The sequence below is a fragment of the Elephas maximus genome, chromosome 3 (genome assembly GCF_024166365.1).
Source record: "Elephas maximus indicus isolate mEleMax1 chromosome 3, mEleMax1 primary haplotype, whole genome shotgun sequence".
Lineage (NCBI taxonomy): Eukaryota > Metazoa > Chordata > Mammalia > Proboscidea > Elephantidae > Elephas > Elephas maximus.
In genome coordinates, this window is record NC_064821.1 from 159,180,658 (window position 1) to 159,201,871 (window position 21,214).

The window sequence follows — 21,214 nt, forward strand, 5'->3', positions numbered from 1 at the left end:
GAGAATAGATTTCTGTTTGTTGAAGCCATCCACTTGTGGTATTTCTGTTATAGCAGCACTAGATAACTAAGACAGCAAGTTACTAGATGGAACTCTGCTGGCATGTGAGTTAGCCAGAGGATTAGAGATGGAGCAAGAGATACAGATGACAGTTCAGTTCTAACCCTTTGGGAACATGAGAAGACAAAGAAAACACTAACTAAATCTCAAGATTTATTGGCCCCATCACTGGTTCAACCCCTCACTTCTCTGGCCTACACAATAAGCACATGTGACATATATCCCTGAACCAACTCATATTAACAGGATAGATGCAAAAACTGACTCTAATCTAATCCTACCAAAAAAAAAAAACAAAACAGGGGGAGGGGGGCGGGGGGAATGAAACCTCAGCTTTTTGAAGGTACTATAGCTTTTAAAACAAACATTTAACAAAATCATTTGCTGCATTTTATTAACATTATCTACGTCAGACAAGAGGCTATACCAGAACAATACATCCATATAGTGATTTCTAGTTTGTAGAAAATTTTCATCTACAATGTCTCTTTTCAATCATTTCTGGCTACTCTGTACCCTGCCTGGCTTTGCTTTAAAATGTAGCTTAATTTTCCCCAGACACAGTTCTGAAACAGAAGGTATCTTCTAGGCTGTTGGTCTATGACAAAGTGAACGAAGAAACGGAAAATATGGAGAAGATGTTGTAGTACAGCTGAGGCCTGTTGGCAAACAGCAGGAGATGGGCCCCATCTGGACTATGGTCACTCAGAAGGGAAGAGGTGACTGTTATGTGTTGAATTGCATGTCCTAAAAAGAGATGCTGAAGTACAAACTCCTGGTAACTGTAAATGTGGCCTTGCTTGGAAGTAAGGTCTTTGAAGATGCTGTCAGTTAGGTCAATATGAGGTCATACTAGAGTAGGGTGCCTCCTAATCTAATCTGAGTGGTATCCTTATAAAAAAAGAAGTGACACGGAGACACAGACACAGGGGAAGAAGGCCATGTGTCATGGATTGAATTATGTCCCCCCAAAAACGTGTGTATCAACTTGGTTAGGCCATGATTCCCATTATTCTGTGGTTGTCCTCCATTTTGTGACTATAGTTTTATGTTAAAGAGGATTAGGGTGGGACTGTAATACCATCACCAGATCACATCCCTGATCCAATGTAAAGGGAGTTTCTCTGGGGTATGGCCTGTACCACCTTTTTTTTTTTTTTAATAATTTTTATTGAGCTTTAAGTGAACGTTTACAAATCAAGTCAGTCTGTCACATATAAGCTTATATACATCTTACTCCATACTCCCACTTAATCTCCCCCTAATGAGTCAGCCCTTCCAGTCTCTCCTTTCGTGACAATTTTGCCAGTTTCTAACCCTCTCTACCCTCCTATCTCCCCTCCAGACAGGAAATGCCAACACGGTCTCAAGTGTCCACCTGATGTAATTAGCTCACTCTTCGTCAGCATCTCTTTCCAACCCATTGTCCAGTCTCTTCCATGTCTGATGAGTTGTCTTTGGAAATGGTTCCTGTCCTGGGCCAACAGAAGGTTTGGGGACCATGACTGCCGGGATTCCTCTAGTCTCAGTCAGACCATTAAGTCTGGTCTTTTTATGAGAATTTGGGGTCTGCATCCCACTGTTCTCCTGCTCCCTCAGGGGTTCTCTGTTGTGCACCCTGTCAGGGCAGTCATCAGTTGTGGCTGGGCACCATCTAGCTCTTCTGGTCTCGGGATGATGTAAGTCTCTGACTCATGTGGCCCTTTCTGTCTCTTGGGCTCATAGTTATTGTGTGACCTTGGTGTTCTTCATTCTCCTTAGATCCAGGTGGGTTGAGACCAATTGATGCATCTTAGATGGCTGCTTGTTAGCATTTAAGACCCCAGATGCCTCATTTCAAAGTGGGATGCAGAATGTTTTCATAATAGAATTATTTTGCCAATTGACTTAGAAGTCCCCTTAAGCCATAGTCCCCAAACCCCCGCCCTTGCTCCGCTGACCTTTGAAGCATTCAGTTTATCCCGGAAACTTCTTTGCTTTTGCCTGTACCACCTTTTATCTCTTAAGAGACAAAAGGTAAGGGAAGCAAGCAGAGAGGAGAGAACCTCATCCTACCAAGAAAGTAGCTGCAGGGAGCATAGCAAATCCTTTGGACCTGAGGTTCCTGCACTGAGATCCTCCCAGACCAAAGGAAGACTGATAACAAGGATCTTCCTCCACAGCCGACAGAGAAAGCCTTTCTTGGAGCCAGCACCCTGAATTTGAACTTCTAGCCTACTGAACTGTGAGAGAATAAACTTCTCTTTGTTAAAGCCATCCACTTGCGGTATTTCTGTTATAGCAGCACTAGATGACTAAGACACCATGTGAAGCAGAGACTGGAGAGATGCATCGACAACGCAAGGAGCCAAGGATTGCCAGGAGCTACCAGAAGCTAGAAGAGGCAAGGAAAGACCTTCCTCTAGAGCCTTCAAGACAGCATGGCCTTGCTGACACCTTGATTTTGGACTTCTAGTCTCCAGAAATGTGAGACAATAAGTGTGTGTTGGTTTAAGCCACCTAGTTTGTTGTAATTTGTTATAAAAGACCTAGAAAACTAATACACAATTATGAGGCAAGAGTTACAATGTTTGTCTCTTCAATTTACGGTAATAGCCAACAACCAAGAGCAGCCATCACACAGACTCGCTGCTCACTGGACCAGTGGCCCCTCACTGGTGACTTCAGCATTCCACAATAGTTGCAATCCGTGGGATCATTTGTTATGCACACACAAAGAGCTCAAGAGATTTTTTTTCATTTACAAGTGTGGAAAATGCACAAACACTACTGCTTTGCTGTAATACACTAATTTCAGATGGTCTTCATCCTCCCTCCTCCTATTTCTCCCTTACTGTGTGTTTGTCAGGGTTTCCAGATAAAGGGGTCACAGAGGCATGAAAGGAAAAGGAGCCAGCTTTGCTCCTCTGGCCTCCTAAGTACATCATGGCTAATGTGAGGCCATTCATCCTCTTCCTGTCCTGTGTGTGATGCTTATAATAGATTCTTTCCCACTTTATACTATTGCATGCAGGCAACTTCCACACCACAAAATCCCTCTCTCTCTTTGTAAAATTCCAAGGTTCTTAAAAGTAGCATATCTTTAAAACTGGAAGGAAGGAAGACTGGAGATGGACTTAGGATGTAGCAGAGTCCATCTTGCCAAATTATTAATAAATAGGCCATTACAGCCTATTTCCTGATTCCCTAGGAACCTGATCACGCCTTCAGTATAAGAAATGCTGCTGGAGAATAAGCTTTGGAATGACTCCAGAAAATCCAAGACTTCAAGTCTAAGTATTTGATGATACCACCCTATCTAGATACAAGAAACTATTTTGGTCCCAACAAATCATCAATCTGGCCCTCTCCAGAGTCTTCATGCCCTGCGATAAGAATAGATTGGGAGCATGGCCAAGCCTGAGCTGTACAGAGCACACCTGTGACCGCTGCAGCTTTCTAGCCCTTGTTCCCACCAGCTGAACTTTGGGTTAACACACACCTATGTGGACCTACTTCCCTTAAATGCCCTAGAAGGCCCTAAGTTTCTATGGGTTCCAGAGGTAGAAAGAAGGTGTCAGTGGTAGGAATTACCTAGTAACTCAAGTCATTACATACCCAAGGAGGCCGGGTAACGAAACCAGGGTTAGATGTAAAGTTCCTGGGTATCACTGAATACTCAGAGTTGAAATTCTGCATTTTCTGGAGTCATTCCACAGCGTATACTCTGGCAGTATTTCACACCGAGGCGTGACCAGGTTCCTAGGGAGTCAGGAACTACTATTTTGCTCAACTACTCTCAACTGCCTATCATTTTTTCTGTTTTCCTACTATGGCATATTAATCAATGTCTCCAAAAGGGAAAGAGTCTCTCAGGAAAAATAAAAGGTAGAGACTGATTACAACACAGCATATAAGCCAGACTTTGGAAAAAAAGGGCCCTTACATTAGGCTGGTCTAGTCTTTCACATATAAGAAATACTTCACTTAGGTCTGGGAGAAGTCACACATGGCCCAATATCCTCACTAGTAGCTCCCTCAAAGGAAGAGAGGCTGCGGAGGCTGGAGAGGCTCTCACCAGTGAAGGCGCTGCGGCAGACACACAGGTAGTCGTTGGTAAGCTGTATGCAATCCAGGCTGCCCTCAGAGCTGCAGGGGTTGGAGAGGCACTCGTTGATGTCCCCCTCACACCGCTCACCAGCAAAGCCAGGCAAGCAGCGACAACTGTAGCCCCCGATCCTATCCACACACTGACCACCATTAAGGCAGTGGGGGCCCCTGGCACAATCGTCAATGTTCTCTTCACAAAGCAGGCCTGGAGGAAAGAGAGGAGAGATACAGAATTATGATATCCTTTGAATGCTGCTTTTCAGCATGGGACAACTACCGCTATTGGCGCTTCCACAATTAATAGGTCATACTCCTTAATCTGTTGTTGTATGCCCTTGAGTTGATTCTGACTAATAGCAACCCTATAGTGACCTTATAGGGCAGAGGAAAACTGCCCCATGGGGTTTCCAAGGTTGGAATTTTTATGGAAGTAGACTGCCACATCTTTCTCCTGAGGGGCAGCTAGTGCGTTCAAAGCGCTGACCCTTTGGTTGGCAGCCGAGCACTTAACCACTGTGCCACCAGGGCTCCTTTCTCAATCTACCGTGGGATCTTTTAGGCTGGGTAGGGAAAAGCACACTCTTGTTCCATGACGTTTCCTGGATCCTCCTAGTGAGCAACCTGAGCAAAGGAAAGAATTTGCCTAGGGCTTCACATATATTATCCCATTATCTAATGAAGCAGTACCCTACTGAGTAAAAAAAAAAAAAAAAAAAACCCATTGCTGTGGAGTCGATTCCGACTCATAGAGACCCTACAGAACTGAGTAGAACTGCCCTACAGGGTTTCCAAGGAGCACCTGGTGCATTCAAACTGCTGACCTTTTGGTTAGCAGCCGTAGTAGCACTTAACCACTATGCCACCAGGGTTTCCATAGGTACTATTATTTGTGCCACGTAAACAGAAGGAAACTGAAGCTAAAGAGTCAGTAAATTTTCATTAAAAAAAAAGTTCAGAAAAGAACATAACAAATACATAGATTATAACTATGTAAAAAAAATGGTAAGAATAGGAACGGAATTATGAGTGATGTATACTTTTACATTTTATAATTATTGACTTTCTTCTGTAAAATAGTGTGAGTACACTATTGTTTTTTATCTGAAAAAAATACAGGGAAAATGTCCTGCTGAAAGTCCAAAGGTTACTCAACTTAAGACACAACTCATTTGATGTACTGTGATGCAAATGAGCCAACTTGTATGAACAGCTGTAAACGTTTTTAAGAAAGAAACAAAAGAAAACAATGACTATTCTAGATACCACTCCATGATAAATTCTGAAAAGTTACAGAAGAAGGAAAACACTTCTGTATTCCTACTATTCACATTTGTAGCATATTCTAATATAAGCAAGACTATTAAAAAGAAAAATAAATGTAAGTAAAGGCCCCATTTTCAATAGCAATAACAAAAGACAAAACGCCTAGGAATAGTCTTAACAAAAAATGTGCCACACCTATATGCAGACAGCTTTAAATAATGCTGAAAGGCAGATAAGGAGACACACCATGATTAGGTTAGGAAGACTCTTCATCATAAAGATGTCAGTTCTCTCTACGCTAATTCATAAAGTTAATGTGATCTCAACCAAAAAATGCCAATAGCATTTTTTAATAGACAAACTGATTCTAAAGTTTTAGAAAAAAATATATTTTCAGGAAAACCATGAAAAAGAAGATCCTTAATAATTAAAACATAGTGGTACTGGTGAATTAATAGAACAACAGAATAAAAAAGAAAGTCCAGAAAAACACCAAAATACACATGGGAATTTCGAATTTGATAAAGATGCCATCTCAAATCATTGGCTACAAAGAACAAATAGTCAATAAATTGTGTTGGGACAAACTCTTAGCCACATGGCCAAAGTACTCCAGTACTCTAGTATTGAAAATAAGGGAGCATTCCGTTATAATCTTGGAGCGTGGAAGGTGTTGCTAACTAGGATTCAAAATTCGGAAGCCATGAACACACTGATAAAGTCAGCCTCATTAAAAATAAAAAGGTTCTGTGTGGAAATGGTTTGAACTACCAGATAGAGAACTAAATGCTTGGAATGCAGCTAGTCTTACTGTCTTTCATTTTTTGAAAACTCTTCAACATGGGACTGTAACTTAGAGGATGCCCAGACAGGGGACAGGTAATGCAGACTTCATACCCCGAGTGCCTGGAGGGCAGGAGCACTTGAAATGGTTCACAAGGTCGATACAGGTGCCTCCATTCTGGCATGGCTGATTCTGGCACTCATCCACTTCATATTCACAGTTGACACCCTGATATCCTGGGATACACTGCCAGGTGGAAGCGAAACGGGCATGGAATATTGAACCAGTGTTAGAAACAGAGTGCTAGGCCAAGTAAGACCCAGACGTTCCTATGGCCCCCTATCTTAGCTCTTCTGGAGTCATCACCAAACCAAAACCAAACCCACTGCTGTTGAGTCGACTCTGGTTCATAGCGACTCTAAAGGACAGAGTAGAACTGCCCCATAGGTTTCCAAGGCTGTACATCTTTATGGAAGCAGACTGCCACATCTTTCTCTCTTGGAGTGGCTGGTGGGTTCGAACCGCCGACCTTTATGGTTGGCAACTGAGCACTTTAACTACTGCGCCACCAGGGCTGCTGGAGTCGTCATACTCTTCGCATCACACTCTGGGCTATGCAGGGTCAGTGTGCAGTGCGCTTGTCAGCATTTACCTGTTTCTCTTCCAGCTGAAGATGACACTTTATAGGAAGGCAAGGACTGAATATTCTGAGGGGTGTTTCAGACATGAGCTTGCACAAAACTTTTATCCTTTCTGTAAGCAGGATTCCCCATTTTAAAAAAGACATGCATATTCCTTTGTACGTAATGAGGGCCCTACTGACTCCGTCATATGGTACATGTGGCTGGTAGTAAAGAAGTTGCATTTCTCAAGCTCTGGGTTCAGGAAATTGCATGCACATATGAGACACTGGCTGGGCTAGAGTGGGGGTAGGGGGATGTGGGCGGGCTGGCTGTGACAGAGAAACAAGGCTTCTCCGTGCTCTCAGTGTTGCTTGGTGCCCTGAACTAATATCAAATTCCTGTTTCTGAAGTTTTGTTAATGTCTCACTCCAACCATTATCTGCCTGGGCATTAAAAAGACAGTCACATGTCCCTCGAATGACCCTACTTCCTCAAATACACACATGTAACACCATGGTGCTGGCAGAACAGGCTAAGCCATGTGTCTGTTAAAAGAGTTATTAGTTCATTCATCAACGGCTGTATACAAAGGTGGCATGGGTCAAGGAAACATTCCTCGAAGTGGCTACTCCTACCTCAGCTGCTATTCAGGGAAGCACCATGGGCTACTGGGCTGGGTGGGCCTGTAAAAGTCACTCTGTAATGAATGTTGGCCCTGAATCCTAGAAGCAACCCTCTGGCGGGTGGGATGGCTCCAGATCGCTATAATAATATCTTACCAGAACTTTGCTATGTTAACTTATTTCACAGGGAGGCAGTAAGAAACAGTGACTGGTAAACATTAAAAGGGTGGCTGATAAAAAATCTACAAACTGGAAAAATAAGCCATTAGCCATTAATGTCAATGTATCAGTGTTCCTAGCAGATGCACTACCTTCCCGGAGCTCTGTGGTGTATGCCCCTGCCCAGCTCACCTCGCATCGGTATCCACCAATGAAGTCGCTGCAGGTGGCTCCGTGCCGGCAGGGATTGGACGCGCACTCATCCAGCTGCTCCTCACAGTAGCTCCCGGTGTAGCCCATGGGGCACTGGCAGTGATGTGTGTTGCCGGCGCTGATGCAGATCCCAGAGTGCTGGCACAGACGGTCGACAGGCAACCCTGGAAGCCCAGAGGAGGGAAGAAAACATCACGGAAGAGCGCACAGCACACATCAGGGTCAGACTGAGTAATCAGCAAGCTAATCTAAGCCAGTCAACACATCCAATTTTATTCTTTTCCAGCTCACAGCACCAGATTCTTGTTAAAAATCAACAAACCCTGAAAGTGGAATACTTCTTAGTTTCATTTCAAATACAAGTCTGTTTTTGGAATTGCTAAACCTGGTCCTCTGCCCTTTCACCTTCTATCTCTGGCCCTTTTTCCAGAGCGCTGCCCATTCACTACCATCTTATCCCACAGTAATAACCCTCACTATAGAACAGCGCTGGGAAGTCAATACTTGAGTGAATACCTGACCCTAAAGCCCAAGGGGGCAGAGCTCACCTCTGTGGGAGGCTGCCACCTCACAGGAGACACTGGGCACGTCACAGTAGGCACCAGCCCATCCAGACGGACACAGGCACCGAAACTCTGCTTTGTCCTGAATGCAGGTACCTTTGTTTTTACATGGAGACCGGCTGCAGAGGTTCACCAGGGTCTGAAACAGAGGCAGGGGGGCACAGACATCAAAATCCAAATGGCAAAAATGAAGAAAATAAGTTACATTGTGTTTCAAGGAATCGAAGGAAAGCACACTAACTTACCGAATTATAAAAAACAAAAATAAAAAAGCTCTCACCCAATCTTAAACTAGATCTAGTGTTCCCAGGTATATTTAGTTCTTTAAAAAAAAAAAAAGTTGCTGTTGAGTTGATGCTGACTCATGGCGCCCCCATGTGTGTCAGAGGTAGAAGTGTACTCCAAAAGATTTTCAAGGCTGTGCCCTTTCCAAAGCAGATCACCACGCCTGTCTTCCAAGGTGCTTCTGGGTGGGCTCGATCCACCAGCCTTTCAGTTAGCACCTTAACACTTAACCGTGTTTTACATAGTCTAATTCTTCCTAGTTCTGCTATTTAGGAAGTTTTTACTACAGAAGTTTAATCATTTGAGGGAACCGAGTAAATTCAGTTATTCCCTGTGCTCTGGACACGACACGCAGCAGCCTTTGTGGGGCTAGAGAAAGAACAAGTGGAAGCTGTCAGACAAGTTCCTCTGCTAAGCCTGTGAGAGATCCACAGCGGTCTTGTCTTGACCCAATCTGTGACGAATATGGGTAAAAGCATTTAAGGACTGTTTAATAAACATAGGACTGTCAAAAGCTTATTCTACAGGGAAAAAAAAAAAAAAAACAGGCTGATATAAAACATGAAGCAAAGAGTGAGAGGGGACTAGCGCCTTTCTCCTTCGTGATTCGTGATTCGTAGGTGGCAGCTTGGCCCCTTGGGGAGAGGAAGGCCCCACTTAGAGCAGAGGCTAGGTGCTGAATGAAGGGGCAAAAGGGGGAAGGCAGAGAGCTTCGCCAGCACCTCCAATCTCACCCCGTGATAACGGGTCAGAGCCCGTGAAGAATGTTGTCCTGACGTACAGAATCATGAATAAGCTGTTTAATATGCAGAAGTGACTGCTTTCACATCCAAAATAACCAAAGCCTTATTGAAGTGCACCCTGGAGTCAAGTTTGGCCGTTTACTCCTGAATTCTTTGGAATTCTGATATTCCAACATTGCTAAAGAGACATGTCACCCGTGGGGCTCAGTTTTTTCTTTCATGACACGAAAGGCTAGACGAGCTGCCCGTGAGTGCTTCTTCTGATCCTAAGATTCTATGAAAAGGTGTATTTATTTATTTGAATTAAAAGGATATGTGAATAGTTTGGTTTTGGGAATGTTACAACATTACAAGATATTATTATCCCCTTAGATGGTGCATCTGTTCTTTAAAGACTATCTTGATTGTTCTTTATTTCTCTTTCTGTGTTCCCAGTGTAACAGGTAGCTCTGTGCTTATTTCCCATGCTTATTTTCTGATGTTCTTGGTAAGCCTGTTATTAACAATCTTACGTATGTTTGTTAATCCATATAATCTTGTCAGTGTCGCCATTTTGGAATCTACCAGCTAATAAGAAGTCATCCGGATTATTTCAGAGACATCCCTGAGACCAGAATGTTCTCTTTTAGGACAGACTGAATCTGTCCAGAAACAAAGTAAGTCTAAGACTCAGCTACTGTGAGGCAGCTGAATGAGTGTTGTTGTTGTTGTTGGTAGGTGCCATCGAGTTCGTTCTGGCTCATAGCGACCCTGTCGTATGTACAACAGAACAAAATACTGCCTGGTCCTGACTGAGCGGGGAGGAAGTTAATTACCTGACAGTTTTTCCCAGTGTAGCCCAAGGGACAGACACAGCGGTAGGTACCCAGGCCATCAACACACGTTCCCTCATTCAGGCATGGGTGAGAGTTGCATTCATTGATCTCATGGAGGCAGAAGGGGCCAGTGAAGCCCACAGGGCACAAGCAGGAGAAGGAGTTAATCCCATCAACACACGTGCCACCATTGAAACAGGAGCTGAGGAGCAAACATGACAGCAACATCAGCTTTGTAACCTGGTTCCTCTGACCTTGCTATTTGAAAAGTAAGGTTTCTGGAATCTGAGATATTATAGAGGTAAAACCCTACAAAAAAAAACACCCCAAGCAACCCAAATCCCAACAGGCTTAGGAGAATTCAGAAGGCTGAACTCACTAGAGATACCTAGGGAAGGTAAAGTTTTCTTCTAGGTTTTTCCCAGTCCTTTTGTGGTTTTCCACATATCACACTTCATTTTTTTCCCTAAGTCAGTTTAACTTATATGAAAAGTGCTAAATAAACAGCTCTTGACTTTAGATTTCTTTACGAAAGAGAAACAGAACAAACTCATTGATTAAAAACAAAAAACCTCCCAGAAATTAGTTGTTACAGAGCAGTGACAAATCTGCAAAGATAGAGGCATCTTTGGATCACTCGTCAGTTGAAATGAACAAGAGGCCAAGGCGAGAATGGAAAAGGATTATAGCTCTTTCTGTTCTCTGAGTGAGAAATAAATGATGATGCTTACCCCCCTGAGCTTTTCAACACCTGACCTTTGGGGACTAGGCAATAGGAGATGGTTGTGGACGTGGAACCCAAGTGGATGCACCATCTCTGCCCATCCCAGCACTGAAACTTCCCCTTCTCCTTTTTTCCCATAAGACATTGTGCTTGTGTGCAAGGGTGGCTCACCTCTCCGTGCACTCATCAATGTTGTTCTCACAGTGGACTCCATCAAATCCCGCCTGACACTTGCAGGTGTAACTGCTGACATAGTCGGAGCAGGTCCCTCCATTCTTACAGGGCTCACTCAGACACTCATCCATGTCTGTCTGGCACTTGTCCCCAATGAACCCCGGAAGGCAGAGGCAGAAGAAAGTATTGACTCCATCCACACAGGACCCTCCATTCTGGCAAGGATCTAAGACATTGCATGTGGGAATCAGAGTTCCGAACATCAGCATCAACTTCATCTTAGGCTCGCAAAGGTGAGAAATAAGAACTAAGTTGCACTAGGGGCAGTAACGATTCTGACTTTTCCCATAATCCTCCCATTTGTGAAGATGCATACGATAACATCTAATTGTCTGATAACCTGCTTGGTAATTGGGATAAACTACCTACACATCTCCAATAATAGTTCTGTAACATTAGGAGGTATAAAAGTTGTACTGTTCTCCCACATATTTACAACTTCTGTACCTCTTAATTTTATATGTTTGTAAATCAAATATGTGCCCCAACACACAGAATGCCAGGAAAATGCTTAACAATATTAGTAAATAGGAAAATGCAAACTAAATCTACAGTGAAATACCACTGTGCACCCACTAAACCAAAATCAAACTCGTTGCTGTGGAGTTGATTCCGACATATAGCGACCCTATAGGACAGAGTAGAACCGCCCAATAAAGTTTCCAAGGAAAGCCTGGTGGATTCAAACTGCCAACCTTGGTTAGCAGCCGTAGCTCTTAACCACTACGCCACCAGGGTTAAAATTAAAATAACTAACCATACCAAATGCCCCTGCATATGTAGTGCAATTGGAACTCTCATACAATGCTTGTTGTTGCTGTTAGCTGCTGCCAAGTCAGCCCCCAACTCACAGCAACCCCCCACACAAAGGGATCAGATCCTTGTGGATCCACAGGGTTTTTATTGGCAGGTTTTTCAGAAGTAGATCTCCAGGCCTTTCTTCCTAGTCTCCCTTAGTCTGGAAGCTCCACTGAAACCTGTTCAGCATCATAGCAAAATACAAACCTCCACTGACAGATGGGTGGCAGCTGTGCTTGAGGTGCATTGGCTGGGGATAGAATCCAGATCTCCCGCATGGAAGGTGAGAATTCTACCACTGAACTACCACTGCCCCTACATACAATGCTAGTGGGAATGAAAACGGTATAACACCTTGGAAAACATTTTGGCAATTTCTTAAAAATTTAAACATATATCTACCATATGACTCAGTCATTCTACTCCTAGGTATTTACTTAAGAGAAATGAAACATATGTCTATCTGAAGACTCATTCACAGCAACTATATTTGTTAACACCCCAAAGCTGGAAAAAAAAAAAAAAACCCAAATGTTCATTTATTAATGAATTGCAGTATATCCATATAATGGAATAATACTCAGCAATAAAATGGAATGAGCGCATGATACACACACAATACAGACAAATCTCAAATCATATGTTGGTTGAAAGAAGTCAGAACAACAACAAAAAGAATATGTATTATATGATTCCATTTACATCAAATTGTAAAAAAAAAAAAAAACCTAAACACAAGCTAATCTATGGGGACAGAACAGTAGATCCTTGATTGTCCGAAGGCAATAGTGGTGGGGAGGGTCAAATTACAAAAGGGATGAGGATACTTTCACAGGGAGAGATATGTTCACTATTTTTAGTGATGGTTTCACAGGTATCATACACCAAAACCTATCAAATTGTGTACTTCATGCATGTATAGTTTATTACAAGTTAATTATACCTTAAGAAATCTGACCAGAGAGAAGGAAAAAAACACCTATCATAGCACTGTCCCCACCCATCTCATCAGTGTACGAAATCTAATAGGGGAATGCTTAAAAGAGATTCCATTGTCTCAACTCCTGAAGACACTAGCTTGGAAGGGAAAGCTAAAAAAAAAAAAAACTAATATTAAAGACACTAGATAAATGATTTGCCTGGCCAGTATGAGCACTGAGAAGAGGCAGTTGCCTCCCTGAGGCCTTCTCATCTGTTCCCTATGTGCTTTCCTCTCTCTGACAGGGCTCAGGCGCTGGCTGGCATACTCACTGGCAAGGCAGTCATTGATGTCCTCCTCACAGTCCATACCACTGAAGCCTGGAGGGCACTCGCACATGTAACTGCCTGGGGTGTTATGGCAGATGCCAAGGTTCATGCAGGGCTTGGAGACACACTCGTCAATGTCAATTGTACACCGCTGACCTAGAAACACAGGGGCAATGAATGGACCAGTCTTTGGAAGTTGATTCCCACAGACATTTATGGGTAGCCTGAGCTTCAGCTGGGGTGGATGAGGCTACGTCAGAGATACCCTGGTTGGTCTCCTGGCATGGGAAGTCCCATGAAAACTTCTGTTCCTTCTGGGAAAATTGCTTCCAAGGTACCCAAATTCCCTGTTAAACACCCTGGTTTGAGACTCTAGGGCTGTAGTCTTCTAGCCACTAAAACAAACAAAAAGAACAAACCACTAGGGGGCTCCAAAGACACGGAAAACAGAATGGCTATGTAAGCAGCTCTTGTGCAAGACCTGTGCTCTTGAAGAAGATGGGCAGGCCTCAGAAGACCAGGGCCTTCCATGTCACCTGAGAACCTCATCACTCTGTTTAAAGTTCAGAATGAATTTTCCTTGGCTTCTCCACCCCTGTGTTGTTACCTTGCCAACCAGGAGTGCACAGACAGGTATAACTCTCAAAATTTGGGGCCTCTTTGCAAACAGCAGCATTCTCACAAGGGTTTGGAGAACAGGGAGCCAATACAGTCTGACAGTTCTTGCCTGTAAAGCAAATGACAGGGTTTATGATAGAGAACTTGCCAAGGAAGCAGAAATTTTCCCAAACTATATTCCAAAGGATGTTCTCATGGAAGCAGCAGTTAAGAAACCAAATGACTTTCTAAAGGCACTAGCTTGAAAAGGAAAAAAAAAAAAAAAAAAATACTAATATTAGAGACACTAGATAAATTTTTTGCATGGGCAATATCAGCACTGAGAAGGGGCAGCTGCCTCACTGAAGTTTTCTCCTCTGTTCCCTATGTATTGCATTGGGTAAATATGTGGCAAAAGACCTCTTTAAAGTTTTAAAAAGCTCTGATGACTAAGGTTCATCTGACCCAAGCCATGGTCTTTTCCATCATTACTGTGCATGCAAAAGTTGGATAGTGAAAAAAGGAACACAGAAGAGCTGATGGATCTGAATTGTGGTGTTGGCAAAGAATACTGACTATACCATAGACGGTCAAAAGAATGAACAAATCAGTCTTAGAAGAAATACAACTAGGATGTTCCTTAGAGGTGAGGACAGCAAGACCTCGGTTTACTTACTTTGGATACGTCATCAGGAAAGACCAATCACTAGAAAGGAACACTTGTTTGGTAAAGTAGGGGGTCAGGGAAAATGAAGGATACTCTAAATGAAATGTACTGACACAATAGCCAGAACAATGGACTCAACCATACCAACAACCATGAAGACAGGCAAAGGACTGGGTCATGTTTCCTTCTGTTATATATAAGGTTGCCACGAATCAGAGTCAACTTGACAGCAACTAACCACAATAACAACAAAGTGGTTAAGAGGCTTTGGAATCTGAGAGATCCTCAGTGCTTTCAGTCTTGGCTCTGACATTACTATGTGACCTCAGGCAAGTTATTTATCTTCTCTGAATCCTCCTTTTAGTAAAATAGGAATTAGAGTCAAAGTTAACTCACAGAGACTTTTTTGAGGATTAAATGAAAAAAATCATACAAAGTATCATTGGCATTGAGTCTGGCAAGTAGAATGAATACTCAACAACCGTTGGGCAATCATCTTCACTATTACTTATTATTGATGGGCGTGTGGATTTGGACACCCATGTCAATCAGGTGTGATAGTTTCTGCACCTCCATAGCTAAGATTCAGCTACTCAAAAGCTCAGCCACTGAGATCCTCCTTCACATGAGCAAGGAAGAAGCAGCAATGTGGCCTCTTGTGCCTCAGTCACTGATGGGCTCAAAACGGTTTCCTCGCCATCTTTGCTGACCTGATCCAGAAGGGAATGAGTTGATCAGAAGGCACATCAGAGGTGGGGAAACAGTGAGGAAATTCTGATTGCCTAGAAGCAGGTCTCCTTACACTTACATCACTAGGATCATTGATAACTGCTCACCAATACTTCCTGCCTTAGCTTTCTTTTCAAATTGTTCATTTATTCATTAAACACTTATTAAGCATACTTCTGTGTTAGAAACCTTACGGAGCCCCTTAAATGGCAACAACTCTTTGAGAGAGATATCATGTACCCCATTTTAAATACAATGAAAATTGGACCCTGAAAGAAGTCAAATACCATGCCCAAGGTCATACAGCAAGCAAATGTGTCAGAGCTTGGATTCAAATCCAGGTCTCTTTGACTCCAAAGTCTACCACCACATACTCTTCACCTGATAGTGATTTACAAACTGTGATCCAAGAGCCGTGGATTTCTGCAGTGGTACAACTGAAGCAATGAAGGCCAAGTCCTGGTGTAGCCTTTATGTTAACCAGAGAAGCTCAGCTGTCATCTGTTTCGTTTACTATACTTCTAGTGAGATTCTGTTTGGAGAAAGGGATCTGCTGCTAACAAAAACTAAAAGTTTGAAACCCATGTGTAAAACTACCCTGTAAGATATTTGAATGAAGCATAGTGATCTATCAATAAACTGTTTTTCTTAATTTCATTCTTGTTCAACTCATTCCTTATTTTAATACTTTTTGGCTCTTTCCAATTTTGAGCATTATAATATAAACCATTCTAACAATTAAAAATGCTAAAAATCAGTGCTGAAAATCACTGATTATTTCCTTAAGAAAACTTCCTAAAAGTGAGTTATATCCAAGATTAGTACATTTTAAAGGCTTTTCTTAAAACCTCATGTTAACCTGCCCTTCAATGTAACAATTTACACTTTCACAATTGTGAGCAAAAATGTCACTTCTTGAGATGTAGTTTTGTATCTGTATTAAAAAAAGCTAGGAAGAAGGACCTGGCAGTCTACTTCTGAAAAGCATTACCCAGTGAAAACCTTATGAATAGCAGCGGAACACTGTCTGACATAGTGCTAGAAGATGAGGCCCCAGGTTGGAAGGCACTCAAAAGATGACTGGGGAAGAGCTGCCTCCTCAAAGTAGACCCGACCTTAATGACGTGGAAGGAGTAAAGCTTTCGGGACCTTCATTTGCTGATGTGGCACGACTAAAAATGAGAAGAAACAGCTGCAAGCATCCGTTAATAATCGGAACCTGGAATGTACTAAGTATGAATCTAGGAAAATTGGAAATTGTCAAAAATGAAATGGAACGCATAAACATCGATAACCTAGGCATTAGTGAGCTGAAATGGACTGGTATTGGCCATTTTGAATTGGACAATCATATCGTCTACTATGCTGGGAATGACAACTCAAAGAGGAATGGTGTTGCGTTCATCATCAAAAAGAACGTATCAAGATCTATCCTGAAGTACAACGCTGTCAGTGATAGGATAATATCCATACGCCTACAAGGAAGACCAGTTAATACGACTATTATTCAAATTTACGCACCAACCACTAGGGCCAAAGATGAAGAAATAGATTTTTATCAGCTGCTGTAGTCTGAAATTGATCAAATATGTGATCTACATGCATTGATAATTACTGGCGATTGGAATGTGAAAGTTGGAAACAAAGAAGAAGGCTCAGTAGTTGGAAAATATGGCCTTGGTGACAGAAACAATGCTGGAGATCGAATGATAGAATTTTGCAAGACCAATGACTTCTTCATTGCAAATACCTTCTTTCACCAACATAAATGGTGACTATACACACAGACCTCACCAGACGGAACATACAGAAATCAAATTGACTACATCTGTGGAAACAGATGATGAGAAAGCTCAACATCATCAGTCAGAACAAGCCCGGGGCTGACTGTGGAACAGACCATCAATTGCTCACATGCAAGTTCAAGCTGAAACTGAAGAAAATCAGAGCAAGTCCATGAGAGCCAAAATATGACCTTGAGTGTATCCCACCCGAATTTACAGACCATCTCAATAGGTTTGACACATTGAACACTAGTGACCGAAGACTAGACGAGTTGCAGAATGACATCAAGGACATCATCCATGAAGAAAGCAAGAGGTCACTGAAAAGACAGGAAAGAAAGAAAAGACCAAGGTGGATGTCAGAGGAGACTCTGAAACTTGCTCCTGAGTGTCGAGCAGCTAAAGCAAAAGGAAGAATTGATGAAGTAAAAGAATTGAACAGAAGATTTCAAAGGGCCTCTTGAGAAGACAAAGTAAAGTATTATACTGACATGTGCAAAGAGCTGGAGATGGAAAACCAAAAGGGAAGAACATGCTCGGCGTTTTGCAAGCTGAAAACTGAAGAAAAAATTCAAGCCTTGAGTTGCAGTAGTGAAGGATTCCATGGGGGAAAATATTAAACAACGCAGGAAGCATCAAAAGAAGATGGAAACAATACACAGAGTCATTATACCAAAAAGAATTAGTCGATATTCAAGCATTTTAAGAGGTGGCATTTGATCAGGAACCGATGATACTGAAGGAAGAAGTACAAGCTGCTCTGAAGGCACTGGCGAAAAACAAGGCTCCAGGAATTGATGGAATATCAATTGAGATGTTTCAACAAACAGATGCAGCGCTGGAGGTGCTCACTCATCTATGCCAAGAAATATGGAAGACAGCTTCCTGGCCAACTGATTGGAAGAGATCCATATTTATGCCTATTCCCAAGAAAGGTGATCCAACCGAATGTGGAAATTATAGAACAATATCATTAATATCACACCCAAGCAAAATTCTGCTGAAGATCATTCAAAAACGGCTGCAGTAGTATATCAACAGAGAACTGCCAGAAATCCAGGCAGGTTTCAAAAGAGGACGTGGAACCAGGGATATCATTGCTGATGTCAGATGGATCTTGGCTGAAAGCAGAGAATACCAGAAGGATGTTTACCTGTGTTTTATTGATTATACAAAGGCATTTGACTGTGTGGATCATAACAAACTATGGATAACACTGCAAAGAATGGGAATTCCAGAACACTTCATTGTGCTCATGAGGGACCTTTACATAGATCAAGAGGCAGTTGTTCAGACAGAACAAGGGGATACTGATTAGTTTAAAGTCAGGAAAGGTGTGCGTCAGGGTTGTATTCTTTCACCATACCTATTCAATCTGTATGCTGAGCAAATAATCCAAGAAGCTGGACTATATGAAGAAGAACAGGGCATCAGGATTGGAGGAAGACTCGTTAACAACCTGCATTATGCAGATGACACAGCCTTGCTTGCTGAAAGTGAAGAGGGCTTGAAGCACTTACTAATGAAGATCAAAGACTACAGCCTTCGGTATGGATTACACCTCAACATAAAGAAAACAAAAATCCTCACAACTGGACCAATAGGCAACATCATGATAAACGGAGAAAAGATTGAAGTTGTCAAGGATTTCATTTTACTTGGATCCAAAATCAACAGCCATGGAAGCAGGAGTCAAAAAATCAAAAGACGCATTGCATTGGGCAAAACTGCTGCAAAGGACCTCTTCAAAGTATTGAAGAGCAAAGATGTCACCCTGAAGCCTAAGGTGTGCCTGACCCAAGCCATGGTATTTTCAGTCGCATCACATGCATGTGAAAGCTGGACAATGAATAAGCAAGACCGAAGAAGAGTTGACGCCTTTGAACTGTGGTGTTGGCGAAAAGTATTGAATATACCATGGACTGCCAAAAGAATGAACAAATCTGTCTTAGAAGAAGTACAACCAGAATGTTCCTTAGAAGCAAGGATGGTGAGACTGCGTCTTACATACTTTGGACATGTTGTCAGAAGGGATCAGTTCCTGAAGAAAGACATCATGCTGGCAGAGTACAGAGTCAGTGGAAAAGAGGAAGACCCTCAACAAGGTGGATTGACACAGTGGCCGCAACAATGAGCTCAAGCATAACAATGATTATAAGGATGGCACATGACCAGGCAAGTGTTTCGTTCTGCTGTGCGTAGGGTCGCTATGAGTTGGAGCCGACTCGGTGGCACCTAAGAATAACAAACAACACCACCTTAAAAAGTTAGAACAGTTTCTTGACTTTCTGGAGAATTAGACCTTTTCTTTTTCTGTGCAACATAAAAAAACCAAACCTCACCCATTGCTGTCGAGTCAGTTCCAACTCACGGTGACCCTACAGGACAGAGTAGAACTGCCCCATAGGGCTTCCAAGGAGTGACTGGTGGATCTGAACTCCTGACCTTTTCGCCCAGAAGAACCTGGGCTAAAGTTCTGACTCTAACAACTACTAGCTAACTCACTTACTTGGACAAACTTCTGGCCATCTCGGAACCTGAGTTTCCCCATCTGTAAAATGGGACAATACTTCCCAGAATTATTGTGATAATTAAATGCTAGTGAATGTGAAACATTTTAGAAACTATAAATAAGCTAGTAAAGGTTGGCCACTTAAGATCTATTTATCTTTTTTTAAATCAATTTTTAAAATATTCAAATTCACCTCAACATAGCTAATAAAATAAACTTTTCAAATAAATTGCCTCTAGAAACAAATGTAGAAGCAAAAATTTGTTTAGTCAACTTTTTAAAAAGAAAGTTCTTATATTATTATCAAAGTTATGTTATTACCAGAGTCATTGTGGTTTTATGCACCCAAAGCAAACAAACGCCATGAACTTCATTAAAAAAAATTGACTACGCTAAATATAAGATTGCACCAAAAAAAAAAAAAAAAATCAAAATAAGGGTATTTTATTAAAAGGGAGCAGCTCCTTTTAAGGTCAAATTACAACTAATTCAATTTTAAATATCAGCCTAAAATTTTGTATTCAAAAAGAAAAAAAAAATTGTAATTTTTCACTAAAATCTCTAACCAGTTTTTTATGTGTTCGGTCAAAAAAGTGACTTACAAAGGAAAAAGTGCTTAGTTCTTTTCATGCTAGACATACGCAGTGCAGCTTAGAAACCTTAGTCACACTCAACACTGAAATTTTAATCTGCCTGGACTTTCAGTCAGATATAATTTCTCTAAATTCACACATAGTAAATTCTTTTAATTCAGATCCTTTTCTACATAAAAATCAATAGCCAGCATACAGTCAAATATAGTTACGGTATCTGAATAGCGTGATAAAAATAAACATTTTCAAGATGAACTGTACACCTAAGTCACACTCAGGTAAGCTTCATGATGTGACTGAGCACAGTGACACCTGCTTACACCTCTCCATAACCACCAATTCTGTCTTTATGTTTGCAAGTGAGATAATCTTCTCACTACCAACAAACGTGACCAGTGCTGTAATTACAGGATGGTATTCTTTACACTATCATGCCTGGGGATGAAAGAGGCCCTGGTGGCCCAGCAGTTAAGTGTTCAGCTGCTAACCAAAAGGTGGTCGATTTGAAGCTACCCAGTGGCTCCACGGGAGAAAGACCTGGCTATCTGCTTCCATAAAGATTACAGTCTAGGAAACCCTTTGGGGCAGTTCTACCCCGTCACTTGGGGTTGCTATGAGTTGGAACTGACTCCATGGCACACAACAGCAGCCTGGGGATAGCTAGGTACTTCCTATATCTGTGAGACTTTATGCACCAGCGATATTTATAATTTAAAAACCATTTAAGGTCCTTAATTACAAAGAAGACAAATGGGTGTCCCCACTGTCTATTTCTTGGGAGGCTTTCTCAAAGCTCAAAATCTGGTTGGTGAGGTCAAGAAGGGCAAACAGGGAGTGACTTCTCGGAGACTTATCACGGCCTCACTGACATGCATCACTGAGACTCAGACTCTGACAGCCAAGGCAAGTACCTGCTCGGTCCCTGCTTGGCGCCTGCAGGACCTACCTGTGTATGGGAGCACACAATGGCAAGTGTAGCCACTTATGTCATCAGAGCAGGTTCCTTGGTTCAGGCATGGATTTGAAGCACATTCATCAATATTCACCTGACAGTTATGGCCTGTAGACAGAAAAGGGGAAAAAACAAAAAGAAAGTAAAACTTTCTGT

The 21,214-nt window shown here is 42.1% G+C and overlaps 1 protein-coding gene across 1 annotated transcript in view; it reads right to left on the bottom strand.

Moving 5' to 3' along the window:
• Window positions 1–21,214, bottom strand: part of NOTCH2 (notch receptor 2) — a 175,319-nt gene that overhangs the window by 15,572 nt on the left and 138,533 nt on the right. Inside the window, exons 15-23 of the mRNA XM_049879949.1 lie at window positions 21,053–21,166; window positions 13,832–13,951; window positions 13,228–13,380; window positions 11,116–11,344; window positions 10,221–10,422; window positions 8,363–8,516; window positions 7,794–7,978; window positions 6,310–6,442; window positions 4,118–4,354 (exon numbers count right to left, since the gene is read on the bottom strand). Of these exons, the coding sequence (XP_049735906.1) occupies window positions 4,118–4,354; window positions 6,310–6,442; window positions 7,794–7,978; window positions 8,363–8,516; window positions 10,221–10,422; window positions 11,116–11,344; window positions 13,228–13,380; window positions 13,832–13,951; window positions 21,053–21,166 (1,527 nt within the window). The remainder of the gene's footprint in view (window positions 1–4,117; window positions 4,355–6,309; window positions 6,443–7,793; window positions 7,979–8,362; window positions 8,517–10,220; window positions 10,423–11,115; window positions 11,345–13,227; window positions 13,381–13,831; window positions 13,952–21,052; window positions 21,167–21,214) is intronic.